This window comes from Ranitomeya imitator, chromosome 6, assembly GCF_032444005.1.
Source record: "Ranitomeya imitator isolate aRanImi1 chromosome 6, aRanImi1.pri, whole genome shotgun sequence".
Taxonomy (NCBI): domain Eukaryota; kingdom Metazoa; phylum Chordata; class Amphibia; order Anura; family Dendrobatidae; genus Ranitomeya; species Ranitomeya imitator.
Window position 1 is genome coordinate 301,029,136 of NC_091287.1, and position 15,966 is coordinate 301,045,101.

The 15,966-nt window shown below is 45.4% G+C and overlaps 1 protein-coding gene across 4 annotated transcripts in view; it reads right to left on the minus strand.

Moving 5' to 3' along the window:
• Positions 1–15,966, minus strand: part of DSP (desmoplakin) — a 69,432-nt gene that overhangs the window by 19,718 nt on the left and 33,748 nt on the right. For all 4 annotated transcript variants that reach the window (XM_069730692.1, XM_069730694.1, XM_069730693.1 and 1 more), the window contains exons 9-17: positions 14,813–14,908; positions 14,404–14,529; positions 14,007–14,159; positions 12,152–12,306; positions 11,582–11,708; positions 9,982–10,222; positions 2,673–2,905; positions 1,677–1,843; positions 711–849 (exon numbers count right to left, since the gene is read on the minus strand). In XM_069730692.1, the coding sequence (XP_069586793.1) occupies positions 711–849; positions 1,677–1,843; positions 2,673–2,905; positions 9,982–10,222; positions 11,582–11,708; positions 12,152–12,306; positions 14,007–14,159; positions 14,404–14,529; positions 14,813–14,908 (1,437 nt within the window). The remainder of the gene's footprint in view (positions 1–710; positions 850–1,676; positions 1,844–2,672; positions 2,906–9,981; positions 10,223–11,581; positions 11,709–12,151; positions 12,307–14,006; positions 14,160–14,403; positions 14,530–14,812; positions 14,909–15,966) is intronic.

Genomic DNA, 15,966 nt, shown 5'->3' on the forward strand with positions numbered 1-15,966 from the left:
GTGAAGGTACCTTTACAGTCACCTGATTCCCCTGTGACTTCTGAAATGAGCACATATCGCTTTCAAAGAGTGCACAGACTTCCGAAGCAGTCTGTTGTAGATCTGCAAGGGCACTGAAAGATGAGTATGCCTCTGTTAATTACTTTAAAATCAGAGTGGTGCTTCTAATGTAAGGTCTTTGACCATAGTCTCATACTTATCTGTCGCCGTCTTCCCCTCCTGTCCGTCTCCGGAAGAGTGTGACCTGACAGATTGCTCCAGTGTTTCACGAAGTGAGTCAGAGGTCATTCTTCAATGTAAGGCTATGAGAGCCTTGTTGTGATTTTCATAGACTTGGATTCAGAGCTTGTGACGTAACTTCTGACCAGTCAGAAGTTGCGGTCACAAGATGATGCCACAGGACTGGAGCATCGCCAGAAAAAGATGAAGATGCAAGAGAATGAGTATAAGAATGGGGGCAGGGACCTTACATTAGAAGCACCACTCCAGTGCTGAAAAAAAAAAATTCTGGTGACGTGAAGCTCCGTTTTGCAAATTCATAAAGAATCAGATTTATTTAGAAATTAGAAAGCAGTATTGGACTTCATTAGATAAAAAATGGTGTTCCAGGAAAAAAAAAGTACTTTCAGTCCAGCACATCTAAGGCCACTTACAAAGGCAAAATGGAGACTTCAGAAACATTTTAGTATACTATTTGGCAATTTTCTTACCTTCAATGCATTTCTATATGCTTCAACTTTTGCTGGATCAAGGGAAATTGTTTCTTCTTCTGTCAGTCGAGCTTCATAAACCTTTATCAGATCCTCAAGCTGAAGAATGTTTTGAAGCAAAATCCTCAGTGCCTGAAGTCTTTAGGACACATACAAAGAATAATTATCAGGACAAAAATACAGAAAACCTAACTAAATAATAAAGACTGCCCACTAATTTCCTGGTTGAAGCGATTTAATAGTAAGCTATTTCATAGCTTGTCTTGCCAAAATGTGACCATTCTGTGTCCATTAACTGATCAATATTTCTGCATTAATGCCAATTTATTTTCTTAACCTAAACCACATTTCGGAGGGTTTCAGCTTTCAAAAGAATAATTTATACAACCAATGGGTGAATTTAACGTCAGGTTATAAGCTATTGTTTACATAACATGGATAAGCGACATAATTTTACACTCAGGGAGTGTATATTCCCGTAACAGGTTATAACCGTTACCTCTCCTTCTGTGGGCAATGGCTATACTGACATACTGTGCAGGAATGAGATTTCAGTACTGCTCACAGTTACTGTCACAACGGTAGAGCTGGCCATCAAGACTAAGGGGTTGGCATTAGACGAGGGTTAGTGTGGCATTATGGGAGACTTGCTGGCTCTTTTACATAATGGAATAAGTTTAACTTGTCCGCTACCTGGAAATGTAAATGGTTTACTAGGCATAATTCCATTTTTGTCCTTTAGAGAAAGCTTGTATACTAAATAGCCATGTAGCATAATGATGGATTCCTTTGTGATGTCCCTTTAAAGCCAGTGCCCAAATTGGTTTATATTGGGTAACAGGTTTTTTTGGCCAGTATGACTAAAAAAAATGCTAAAAGCTGAAATAACTCAAACATGTTAGTGATCTAGTGTTATTAAACCACTATGGTTATGTGAAGTGTAGATTTAATAATACTCTTTTGTACCTTTCCAAGTGCTCTGCAGAGAAACCATGGATATTCTCCATTTTCTTCAGAAGTGCATTCAGCTCTGACTGCATATACGCCGACTTGTCTGAGTCCTTTAAGCTCAGGATCATCTCTTTAATCTTGGTAAGTTGTGCTGCAAAGTTTTGTCCATCTCCTCTCAAAGCCTGTCAAAGACAAGTAGAAGAGTGCCACCAAAATTTTAGCCAGATCTGCTCGTCATTAATATATACCATGATTCCCGAGAAAACCTTCACAATTTGCTTTTATTTCCATATACAAATGTAAATGTACTACCGTATCTATCCTTACCCACTACCTTTCCCCTCAGACTTTCCCACACTTTTGTAGATATGAACACGGGGGCCACTGCATTTCATCAGTCCCTTATATCAGGGGTCCCCAACTCCAGTCCTCAAGGCCCACCAACAGGTCATGTTTTCAGGATTTCCTTTGCATTGCACAGGTGATGCAATTATTACCTGGGCAAGACTAAGGAAATCCTGAAAACATGACCTGTTGGTGGGCCTTGAGGACTGGAGTTGGGGACCCCTGCCTTATATTACATACCATCTTTGTCAAGAAACATTTATTTTGCTCCATGGAATTTCCTGTGAAACATATTTTTGGATCTACGCTAAGCAGCACTGTGACCCTGGGTTCAGTTGCCCAAGTGAACCACATCTGCAAGGAGTTTTGTTGGGTTTCCTTCGGGTACTCAGTTTTTCACCTCACTCCAAAGGCATACTGATAGGAAAATTTTGATAGTGAGCCCCAATATCTCCTCCTGTTTTTTTCCTAATTCTCTGAATTATTCCAAATATCACTATTTTGCAAAGGAGCCAAAAAGAGTGCATTAGGTTTTCTTATATGGATTACGTACAGGCACCATTGATAATATTCCCCCATATACTTTATCAATGGAGTATAAAAAGCACAGCAAGGTCGAATGAAAATAATAAGTTGAATTTCTCATAATTTTGAATAGTGACATACCTCTAAATCATTTATTCTGTATGAGAAGTCTCTGAATGTTTCTTGATCGACGTTGTAGACATTCCTTTGCAGAAGCTTGGTCTCGTGGATCTCCATTTGCTGGCGGATCTTTTGGAGCTCCAAAAGCAGCCAGTTCTCCTGTTTCAGCCTGTCGCTGTCTACTACAGTAGTAGAAGTATTGCTTCCTTTCAAATTGGAGGCAGTATTCTGGGTAACAACTTCAAGTCTTTCAGCTAAAATGAAATAACCAGATAACAAGATGTTATGTGACAAGAAATTAAATATCAGAGGAAAACACATACATCACTCAACATTAAAAGGAGTTGTCTTGTCACAAGATGTGGTCATTAATATCATAACTTTGACGAGGGTCAGATGTAACCACTGAATGAAGTTTCACTAAGCTGCTCTACTTAATGTGTAGCAGTCGCTGCCAAGTACTACAGAAAAACTTCAATTCTCCAGCATAGAAACTGTTCTGTAGTACTAGGCAGTGGCTGCTACTCATTGAATAGTAGCTCTTTTGCATTATTCGGCTGCAGCCATTACACACTGAATGGAGCTACATACTGCACCTCCATTCAATGTTGACATTTGGCCGGGACCGAACAAATAGCTGATCGGTGGAGGTGGACCCTGAATAGGTCATCATTTTCTAGTGGCCGGACAACCCTTTTTAGAGAATTCACATATTACACTAAACTGCATGACAACTATGCTCTATAAACTTATATATTACTGATATCTGGTTTCTGGCCAATTAGAAATAAAGCTGGATCCAAATGGGCTACAGTAATATTAGCATAAAAAGGCTGCTGTGTATTGTGGCCCGTAATTTAATGCAAATGTGGACATTTCTCTATCGCCTTTCATTGGGGGACACAGGAACCATGGGTGTATGCTGCTGCCACTAGGAGGCTGACACTATGCAAATAAAAAAGTTAGCTCCTCCTCTGCAGTGTACACCCTACCGACAGGAAGTAGGATATTCAGTTTAGCTTAGTGTCAGTAGGAGGTGGACACGGGTCTTTCATTAGACCCTTATCTACCTCAATGTGCGTCGTTTCTTTTCAGATTTTCTGGAGGGATACAGGGTGAACAGTCACACCTGTAGTCCCACAATATGGACTATGAGTACGGCGTGTACTGCCACCCCGTATCCTCATAGATCCCCCACCAGGACCAAGATCCTAGCACACAAGCGTGCTTAGAAGTCCGGTCCTGGCTCCGTCCCCCACCCACTCGCCCACCAGAGCCTGTCGGTTGGAGGAGACGAGGACGTCCATCAGCTCCCTGGACGTCTGATATTTTCCCACAGAATGAGGTTAGTAAGGACGGCGTGGGATTTTTTAGGTGAGTATTCCAAAGTACCTCTGGGTCCTTCCTCAGTTCCAGGGTAGTCATTTGGGGGTCCCTTGGGATTTTTTCCAGGCTGTATTGACCTGGTTGACATTTTCTCATGGGGCGGGGGTCGTCGCCCCATTAGCGTGGCAGCCGCGCTGTTCTTGGCCTTACAGGCGGCCGCGCTGCCTTTTCCCCCCGCACTGTGCTCTGCCCCGATGCGGCGGCCGTGCGGCAGCCTCTGCCTTTTTTCCCCCTGCGGCTGCACTGTTTCTGTCCTGGCGCGGCGGCCTTATGGTAACCGCGCCGATTTCCTTGCGGCCGCACTATTGTTTTCTGACACGGCGTGGCCGCCTCGCTGGCAGCCACGCCGCTTTCTCCTGCGGCTGCACCGCTTTCTTCTGGTGCGGCGGCTTTGCAGGCACCGCTGCCGCTTCCTCCTACGGCCGCACTGTGCCCTTTTACCACGGCACGGCGGCCTTGCAGGAAACCGCGCCGCTTCACCCGCCGCCGCGGCCCTTCCCGGCGGCCGCCGGCCTTAAATTTAGGCCCCGGCTTCTTCCGGGGCCTACTTCCGGGGCTGCGTCTCCTCCCACTTCCTTTCCCTCGGGCGGGCTTTTCTCCCGCCCGACTATTATCAGCAAGCTCCGCCCACCGCCGCCATCTTGGTGCTCCTGGCCTGGCGGTTAAGCCCCGCCCACCACTCCCAGGCAGCCACAGATGCTTATTTCAGTGCCAGGAACGTTTTTCTTTGCACATCCTAAGAGTGCAAATTCCTGGCATCCTCGCATCTCCCCACTGCTGTTCTTCAGACCTGCAGCAAGTTTCGGACAAGAGTGCCCCAGATGTGTCTGCCTGTTCTCCTAGGGGCTATCGTTCCTGAGGAGCATCTTCAAGGCCGTGCAACCTTCCATCTGGATCCCGCAGTGTCTGCCGTGAGTACCTTTGCACCGCAGTTTGTCTCAATCCCCGGTCCCCTAGTCTTCTGACATTTACCTCAGGGGCCCGTTCGGTCTAATTTTAAGGAAGGTCACTCCCGACCTCCTACTTTTTCCTGTGCCTGTGCCTTAGTGAAACACTTTCAGGGTGCGTCTTGTAACCGCAAGCTTCCCTCAGACAGGCCTGCAGCAACCCACATTATGTTCACCACCCAAGACCCCCCCTGCTGCTCCGCCTCAGAGCGAAGTCCCCACCCCAGGCTGGGCCTCCCCTCTGTCTCTATCAATAGCGGATCTCACGGGTGTCCCAGACCCTTGTGTCCGTGCTCGATCGGTTGCCCCTGCAGACTTCCGCAGTAGCCAGCGGGTCACAAGAAGCTCCGTCCGAGTCTTCCAATACAGGCCGTGAAAGATCCAGACAGGAACGCTGGTCTGAGTTCTCTCCTCGGTCCATCTCGCCCCACGGTCCTTCTCTGTGGTCGACTTCCCCCTGATCCTCCCCCCGAGTAAGGCGAGGTTTTTCTCTGATGCGCCTTCGGAGGATAATTTGGGGCCGGAGTCTAACCAAATCATAACATGAGGGATATGGTTCAAGGCCTCATTGGAGCGTCCAATCTGACCTGTGGCATCAAAGATTCCTCGACGGAACCCGCAGATCAGGCGGTTTCGTTTAGACGGTCTAAATTACCTCCCAAGGGATTCGCTCCTCATCCTGAATCGAGGAGCTTCTGGCCAGAGAAAGAGCGAATTCGACCAGACGTTCTCACAGAGACAAGCGTCTTGGAGTCTCATATCTCTTTCCTCCGGACCTCATCGCCAACCGGAATGAGAGGCGTTAGAGAACGACCTCTCCCTCTGTGGATCCGCCGCTGCTAGACTTGCCACCAACACAGTCTTCACGCTGTCCGGTGGGGAGACTCTGACAGATTCCATCGATAGGATCATGGAATCCTTCGTGAATTCGACTTTCGAAGTTGCCGCATCATCTCTATGCCCGGCTTTCGCTTCCACTTGGGTTTCGAAGTCTGTATCCGAAGGGGCTAAACAACTCCGTTGGGGCATTCAGGCCGGAGCTCCACCAGACTGGATGGCGGAAGTTTCCACCCAGATTACTCACGCCGGGGAATAATTTGTTCCCTGGACGTCGCGTCTTCAGTACAGTAATGTTGTTGCCAGCCGTCACTCTGTTTGGCTCGAGTCATCAAAGAAGTCCCTTACGGGCCTGCCTTGTTCAAGGATCACGTCTTTTCGGTTCCAAGCTGGACCAAATTACTAAGGAAGCCACTGGCGGCACCAGTTCTCTTCCTAGGCGGCAACTTCGGTCCTTTCGGCTTTTCTCGTCGCTTTGCAGCATCAGATTCCTTTTTCGCAACAGCAGAGGCCTCAGGCACGTTAAGAGAAGAAGGTATTCTTCGACTCACTCCTTCCTGGCGTTCCCTCTACTTCTAAGGTGGATTCTCCAGGTCCAGGACTGGAAGTTCCACCTAGGCATGACCCACGACTAGACTCCAGCCCATTTCCCAGGCTGGGCAGCCGTCTCCTGTTCCTCAGGGACGTCTGGGTCTCCTCAGTAGAGGACGCATGGGCCAGGGAACTTGTATCCTCTGGATACAAAATAGATTCATTTCATGGCCCTGGGATCGTTTTCTTTGAATCCCAACCTCCAAGAGACCCCGCTCTAGTCCCGGGTTTCTTTACAGCCATTGTTTCCCTCCTTAAATCCGGGGTAATCGTTCCCGTCCCAGAACAGGAACGGTTCAAATCTCTTTGTACTGAAAGAGGACTACACGGTTCGTCCCAGTCCGGATCTCAAATTGCTTAACAGGAAGTCTCGTCTTGAAACACTTCAGGATGATATTCCCTCATTCAGTAATCGCTTCCATGGAGGCTCAGGAATTTCGGTTTCAGGCTCCCGAAAGTCTATCAATCTTCCCCGACGCTCTAGCCGTTGCGGGTGGCTCATCAATAGGAAGAAGTTCCGTCTTGTTCGGCGTCTCGTATCTCTGGGCATGTTCTTCGTCACTTGTCTGACCAGAGTCTTTCTTCCCGAAGACACGATTTCGCTCCTTTGTCGGGAAGTTCGCTTGCTCCAGGGTTCTCGGCTCCCCTCCTTTCTGATGGGCCATAAAGGTCCTAAGGAGGTTGGTTGCAACATCGGAAGCAATTTTCCCTTTGCCCGTTTCATTCAAGACTTCTTCAGCAGGCTATTCTATCACAGGGGGACACGTCTGTCTTCTCCCTGCATCGTCCGATCCGGCTTTCTCCCGGGTCAAACGGTTTCTCGACTGGTGGCCGAGGTCACTTCTCTTATCCCAGAGCAGATCCTTCACAGCATATCCTTTCTTCCAGTTCCCTGGCAGGTGGTGACGAGGAACGCCAGCCTGCTCGGCGGAGGCGTGGGGCTTTGTCACCTGTTCTTTTCAGGGTTGTTGGTCGGCGCAGGAGTCCTCTCTACCGATCAATGTCCTCGAGTTCCGGATCATCTTTCTGTCTTTCACTGGATAAGGATTCTCAGCAGCCTGCCAATTCGAATCCAGACAGACAATGACACAGCAGTGGCATATGTCAACCTCCAGGGGTGGACTCTGAGTTCTCTGGCCTCTGCCGAGATCCCAGGATCCTCCTCTGGACAAAGGCTACGGTCCTGGTGAGATCCGTAGCGCATGTCCCCGGCGTGGACTATTAGGCCGCCGACTTCCTCGGCTGCGAGGGCCTCGCGGCAGGGGAATGGTCCTTACTTCAGGAGGTCTCCTACCTGATTGCTCTTCGATGGGGGACTCCAGAGGTGGACCTCACGGCGTCCCGATTGAACAGGAATGTCCCTCGGGTCGTCCCAAGGTCCCGCGATTATCTCGCAGTGGTGTTTACTCTTTGGCCATTCCTTGGTCGCAGTTCGTGCTCCCCTATCGGTTCCCACCCCTTCCCTTGCTTTCCAAGCTGTCGAAAAAGAAGGGGTGCTGGGCATTCTGATCGTCCCGGATTGGCCCAGGAGGTCTTGGTTTGCGGACATCGTCAATCTTCTCGCGGACGCCCCTGGTGCCTTCCAGACAGACCGGATCTGCTGTCCCACGGTCCGATCTGCCACCCGAATTATCAGTCGCTCAGTTTAACGGCGTGGTTGTGGACACCACAATTCTAAGAGTGTCCGGCCTTTCGGCCCGGATGAGTCACACTATAATCCAGGCTAGGAAGCCTTCGTCTTCCAGGATCTACTATCGTACCTGTAAGGCTTACTTTCGTTGGTGCAAGTCCAACCACTTTTCACCTATGTCCTTTTCCCTGCCTTCCATTTGGTTTTCCTTCAGGCAGGACTGGATTCGGGCTTCACTCTTAGTTCCTTAAAGGACCAGGTTCCTGCGCTCTTCTTCCCTTTGAGAAGATGTTATCTTCTCAGCCGCAGGTTAAGACCTTCCTTCAAGGAGTAGCCCATTCTGTCTCTCCGTACAGGGCCTCTGTGGATTCATGGGATCTAAAGGTTGTGCTGGTCGCTCTTGGGGGTTCCCCCCTCTGAGCCTCTCAGGGAGTTTTCCATGTCAGTTCTATCTGGGAAGGTGGCTTTTCTCAGGTCCATCACTTCGATCCGCCGCATTTTCAAATTGGCGGCCATTTCTTGCCGATCTCCTTTCTTGATTTTCCACCAGGACAAGGTGGTCCCAGGCCTCCGCCTTCCTTTCTTCACAAGGTGGTTTTCACCTTTCCACCTCAACGAGGACACCGTTCTACCTTCCTTTTGTCCAGTTCCGATTCATCCTCTGGAGCAATCGTTGAACAGGCTGGACCTCGTCAGGGCAGTGAGGATCTCCCTTGCTAGCACGGCTGCTTTCCGAAAGCTGGATTCTCTTTTCGCCATCCCTGATGGTGCGTGTGAACGCCTGCTGGATTCCAAGGCGACTATTGCTTGCTGGATCAGGATTCCAAGGCGACTATTGCTTGCTGGATCAGAATGGCAGTTTTGGAAGCTTACCGGGTCAAGAACAGAGTGCCCCTCCAGAGAGAAAGGCTCACTCTACCCGGGCAGTCGGCGCTTCCTGTGCGGTATGTCACAGGGCTTTCACCGACGGCTTCGCAAAGCGGCAACCTGGTCTTCCATCCACACGTTTCGCTGAACTTTACAAGGTCCATACCTATGCTTCGGCGGACGCCAGCCTGGGCAGAAGGATCCTGCAGGCGGCAGTGGTGAGTCCTCGGACCTGATGAAAGTCTGTTTTTCCCACCCCAGGGACTGCTTTGGGACGTCCCATGGTTCCTGTGTCCCCCAATGAAAGGCGATAGAGAAAACAGGATTTTTGGTTGCGTACCGTAAAATCTGTTTCTCGGAGCCTTCATTGGGGGACACAGCTCCCTCCCAAGTTGAACAGCTTTGTTTACTGTTTACGTTTGAGTTCTTTGAACACTCTTTGAGTGTTTGAAACTGTTAATCTGTGGAGCGCCATGGAATTTGTTGGCGCTATATATAAAGTTTATTATTATTATTATTGTTATATTATTCTTTCTCCTTTACACGTTGCTTCTCCTACTGCTTTCTCACTAACTGAATATCCTACTTCCTGTCGGTAGGGTGTACACTGCAGAGGAGGAGCTAACTTTTTTATTTGCATAGTGTCAGCCTCCTAGTGGCAGCAGCATACACCCATGGTTCCTGTGTCCCCCAATGAAGGCTCCGAGAAACAGATTATACGGTAAGCAACCAAAAATCCTGTTTTATCTTAGGAGATATGACTCCTAATTTAGGGTAGTTTGATATCCACCATATTGTAGATCTACATGATATCCAGCCTTTAACCAGTTGTATGAATGAGGCTTTAAATTATTACATTCATACAACCTTGAACACTAATAGACATTGCATTTAAAAATCATAACAGCTAAAATGTAATAGAATGGGGTAATCACTGCTTGTATAACTATCTAATGAGCATCTTATTCTGCCCTAATCTACAAGTCCACACAGGCACTATGTATGGGTATGGCACAGATGGGGTGTGGTAGGAAATGTAGTTTGTAAGCTGCACTTGAACATATTTACATACAATTGTTTATTTGCTGCTGTGGTCGTGTCTTGATGTACGTGGTCTCCTTAGTTTGGTAGCTGGGGAGTTGTACCACCAGGGTCTGATAATGCTTCTGTGCTTCAGAAAACTGGCTGTGCATTTTTCTTTTGTCGTCATCACCGAACATGTTTGAGCCCTGGCTATTTCTCATGAATTCCTGGTAATGTACTTCCAAATCTGATACAACCCTTTGGTAGTCTTCTTGACGCATGGTCTTGAGCTGCAATAAGAAGCCACATATTTAATAACGTACATTTTAGCTATTTCTGGACCACCGATAAACAAATATTTGGGCGTTCTGTATTCTACTCAGCAGCGAAGCAGCTGTTCAATATTATGCAGCTGCAGGACCAGGTAGTTGCTTGTCATACACAGCCGAACTCTCCATAGAGAAGGCAGCGGCAGTAATAAACAGTCTCTGACTTCTCCATTGCTGAGTAAACATCACTGAATGAGTAATATGTATACGTAATAAGATGCGCTCACAGTGATTCCCCCTTCAGACCCAGTGATCATACTGTTGCTGGGTTTGGATAGGGAGCAAGGGCTTCTGGGACCTAACAGGCTTAGATCAGTTCTGCTATGCAGGCAGCTGAATTTCCACTGTAACTGAGGATGATATACTATTTAATAAAAGGCAGAGAAAAAATAAAGAAAGATCCATATTTCTTTTAGTAGCCCCGCCCTCATCGAAAAAAATAAAAAAGTGTTGGTTATATAAAAATTATTAATATGGTAAGGGGAACAAAATTTAAAATTTATTTTATTGGTCTTTTGTGGTTACTAAAACATAAAAATTTGAAAAGCACATGTGTTTTCTTTATTTTCCCATTGATATTGTTTGATATTGGCAAAAAATAAAGTATGAAAATGAAAAAAAATTAGGCTCCACATTTCATGAAAAGAAATTGCAAAAATTATTTGAATATTCAAATAACAAAAATCTTTATAGCTCTTTAAACTGCATGTACAAAAAAAATGTGCCTGGTCTGGAACGGATGCTAATTGGCCTGTCTTGAATTGGGTAACCATATAATTCTAATCTAATATATAATTGCCTAGAATACTACTTCCTGCCATTTGTGCCAACTTCCGTGGCTTTGTCCGGAGCTAATGTCCGGAGCTAATGTCCGGAGATAAGTGACGTCAACAGTATCCAGTGTCTGATTGGTTGCCGCCTGCTGCGAGCGACCAATCAGAAACGTGCCGTACTGTGACACACTCCGCCCGCCATTTTGGTGTGATTTTTGAATTTTTACCTCACAGCAAGTTTCTACTGCATGGAGGCGGGCCCAGTGACGTTGCTCTTCAAGCTCCTGCCGAATTTCGTCAAAAAAATGATAATACCATTTACCAAAACTATATATATTTAGTTGTGAAGTGGTTCAGTGACATTTTCACACCAATTTTGAACTTTTGTTTGGTGTTTTCTCCATATACTGCCTATTATTTTTGTTCTTTCTTACTATTATTTATTAATTGTATTATTCTTACATTTGAATAAATAAAGTATATATGGATTCTAGACTCCCGATTCTTTAGAATCGGGCTGCCATCTAGTAAATACATAAACTCATACCTTAGCAAGTGTCATAGTCCTAATTTTCTCTATGTCAATCATGCAGTAGTGCCAAGACACCAAGCTCTTCATATTGATGTACAATTGGTTCCAGAGAGTCAGAATTGCTTCATAAAACTGTTCTATCCTGAAACATGAAAGCAGATGTTGATTGTACTTATGCTCAAGATGTGAGAGGACGTACAAGTAGATAATTATCAGTCAGGGGTATGTGCTTGCTATCTAATCTTGAAGAATTCTTAAACAGCTCAATTCTTGGTCAATCACATAATCATATCATACATATGCAGTCTCGGAAATCCCCAACTAAAGGTGCCCATACACCTCAGATAAATGCCAGACACCAATGGTAATGGCTTATCTCCTGGGAGAACAAAAAAGATTGGGTATTAAATTACATGCCGATTCCTTTCTTCCATCATCATGATCTGTTGGGGAAAACGGTAGGCCCCTATATACTTTAGATGGTCAGCCAGACTCATCAGCAGGTTCAGACAACTCTTCTCTTCACACTTAATGATATATTCCTTATAATCAGCTAAACATTTAAAAAACACTGGAGAATCTTACTTGGAAGACAGGTCTATAGCACCAGGATTTGGTGGAGGGATAATCAAACTGACAGATGGAACCACCATATCTAGCCCACCAGGACCCGTTACATTCCATTTGCTGCGCTGAGAATTGTTCTTCAAGATGCATTCATCTCCTTTGTGAATAACTTTCTGTGCAGACATTTCAAAAAATGAAATTGTAGTAAACTATTTTCATATATGTTTGATTAAATATACACTATTAATGCATAGGTATAGAGATAAACAATTCGATTTGCGTTTTGCCTCATTGCCCTTGTCCACCTTAAAGTCCAGTTCTCCACGGCAGCTAGTCTTCAACTTCTGCACCCAGCATCCTGGGAAAGTCTGGAGTTTCTTAGAACCTGCAGAAGTGAAGACTTGCAGCCATTGAGAACCAATCAACTAGGATAGTGAGACTTGAGTTGCTTATCTCCATAGAACAAAGGTCACATAGAGAAGAAAAAATAGTATCACCAAATGGTATTAATTTGGGTCGTAGAGTAGAGTAGCCTGTGTGCAAAATACAGAAGTCACATATTGTTGTCTACTGTATATTGGTAGAGAGTAGTAAACTGTGATCCTGTTTTGCTGGTTCATAGCATTCAAGGAATACAGGTTACTGTACCTAGTATTATTTTATTCTTTGTTAGTGCCCACAATGAAGCTGCAAAAAATAGGATTTCCTCACTGCTAAATGCTGAGGAAAAAATAATATATAGCAAATAGGAAATAAATACATAAAGAGGACCTGTCAATTGCTCAAAAATATTGAATCATATACCTTGTATAGTAAAGGATTTATTATACACTAGATGGTGGCCCGATTCTAACGCATCGGGTATTCTAGAATATGCATTTCCACGTAGTATATTGCCCAGCCACGTAGTATATTGCCCAACCACGTAGTATATTGCCCAGCCACGTAGTATATTGCCCAGCCACATAGTATATTGCCCAGACACGTAGTATATTGCCCAGCCACGTAGTATATTGCTCAGTCACGTACTATATTGCCCAGCGACATAGTATATTGCCCAGTCACGTAGTATATTGCTCCGTCACGTAGTATATTGCCCAGCCACGTAGTACATTGCCCAGTCACGTAGTACATTGCCCAGTCACGTAGTACATTGCCCAGCCACGTAGTATATTGCACAGCGACGTAGTATACAGCACATAGCCACGTAGTATATTGCCCAGACACGTATGTAACAGGTTAAAAAAGACTTAAAATAAAAAATAAGCATATACTCACCTTTCGAAGACCCCTTGTAGTCCTGGCGCCTGTGTGCGGTGCACGCGGCAGCTTCCGGTCCCAGGGTTGGTATGAGTGCAGGACCTGTGATGACGTTGCGGTCACATGACCGTGACGTCATGGAAGGTCCTTCTCGCATAGCATCCTTCGCACCGGAGACTTCCGCTTGCACTGCCGAGGACACTGCGCACGTCAGAGTCTGCGCACGCAGACACTGCATCCGCATCATCAATAGTAAAAAGTTGGTCACACAGGGTTAATAGCTGCATTAATGGAGTGCGCTAGACCGTGGCATAACACAGTCCATTAACACTGCCATTAACCCTGTGTGAGGGCTGACTGGAGGGGAGTATGGAGCGGGCACTGACTGCGGGGAGGAAAGAGCGGCCATTTTGCCGCCGGACTGTGCCCTTCGCTGACTGGTTGTGGCAATGGTCATGGGCGTTTTGCCACGACCAATCAGCGACTTGGATTTCCATGACAGACAGAGGCCGCGGCCAATGAATATCCGTGACATAAAGAAAGACAGACAGACAGACAAACGAAAGTGACCCTTAGACAATTATATAGTAGATTTTATAAAAATAAATGATACCTGGTCCTGCTTGTAGTCACAAAGAGCCTTAAGAACAATCGGCTTCTCCCTCTTGTAGTCTGGGTTTCTCGGTTTGAGCTGGACTATTTTCTTGGATTTGTTGACTAAGTTTTGAACCTGTCGCTTGTATTCATTAATTTTGTCTCTTTCTTTCTGCAAAAAGAATAACTAACTTTTAGCCGTAGAAACTCCAATAATCAGTTAGTAATATAGATATTATAAATATACGTCAGTTGGCATCCAATTCCTAGACAGTCGAACACTCTGTAAAATAGTGCGGAATTTCACAAGACTAGAAACAGAAGTGGAGATGACCGAGTATGAAGTTTTTATATTGATCTGTATAGATTTCTGGGTCTGATTGTTGATAAAATGGAAAGAAAGATCAGAATCATACCTCTAGGTCTTTAATCATTTCCAAGACTCGTGGCAATGGCATGCTTTTGTCGCATGGGTACTTCTTTCTAATAGTGTCTTGAAGATTTGTTAAGTAAGTTTGGGTGCCCTGTGCCTCATCAAAAAACTGAAAACGAGATGACATTGGGAGAATGAAAAAAAATATTCAGAATGAACAAATAACACATTAATAAGATTCTAGATTCTGTTTCTTGAACTTTTCTCTAAATCTAGACCATTGTTATAATTAGGAGCAATTCTCCATATAAGCCGAAATGAAGAACTCTGGAAGCCTGGGCTTCATGGTTTTCAGTAGACAAAGTCGGCATGGCTAGGTAATAAACTGCCCTTCTTGAGTTTCCAGAAAAGAACAGCAATTGATACGGTTACAAAATCAGATTATAGCTTACTTGGAAGTACGCAGCATTTTCTTTCAAATGAACATCAATGCATTTGGTGATTTGAAGAATCCAACTCCATTGAGTCTGCAGTGTATCCATGTAAGCCTGAGAAAGAAGCGTCCATCAATAGCAGTGTATAAGGAATAGGCACAATATACATTAAGTGGCTAATCCAAGATAAAATTTTAATTGAATTGATGTATTGGAGATTAAAGACCCACCCCCAGGCACATTAAACTAACATTTGCTGAATTTGCCGACTTTCTGCTGAAAGACAAATATGTATGTGAGATATTGGGGGACAGAAGGATCCGTCATGTCCAAATTCAGACTGTCTATCCTTTAGTTCTCTAAGAGATATGCCACCAACAGAGATGTCTGACAGCACATGAGTGCTCAACAGGGAGAACACTCCCGTATATGGGAGAGTAGGGCAAAATGCCTGCCAAACTAACAATTGGCCAACAGCTATATAAGGTGTATGGGGTGTAACAAAGTCATTGGTAAAGTACTGGAGGGTCACTATGCTTAATGGCGTCAGTAATGTGGAACCCAGAATATTTTCCTCCAGCACACTATGTGTTGTGAGGATTAAGCAAGGTTGCATAAATGGGCTGGCTTTTATGTGGATTTACATAGAGCGGGTGGGAGGATGTCCACCTTATTTCCACCTGCAGAGCCGACAGGGCCGTGCGCTGACAGGACCTGAGTGATGTCACAGTCATGTGATCAGTCACATGGGAGAGGAGTCACATGGTCTGGGGTTTAAATAGCTGGTCTCCAGAGGCAGTCTTTGTTCAGCAGGGATGGAGAGAGGATTCCCAAGTGTTTTTGTCCTGAGGAGGAAAGACAACCTGTGGTGCTAGAGAGCGTGCAGCTCCCCCCAAATGTATGGACTATGTACAGCATTTTTGCCTTCTTTGTTGTTTTGCTGTTTTGCCCAGAGGGCCATGTTTATTTTCCCAGCTTGGTTTATGCTGCCTTTAATAAACCAAGCACGTTCTTAAAGAGACAGTGTTCTGTTTCTACTTCTGTGTCCAACTGAGTTAGCCACTCTACCACAGTAGTCTTAATTTCGCTAGTTCATTAGACAGTGTTGAAGTGATTACTAAATTTAGTTATCCAGTTTGTATGAGACTATGTTTTAATGTCACTTTATATTA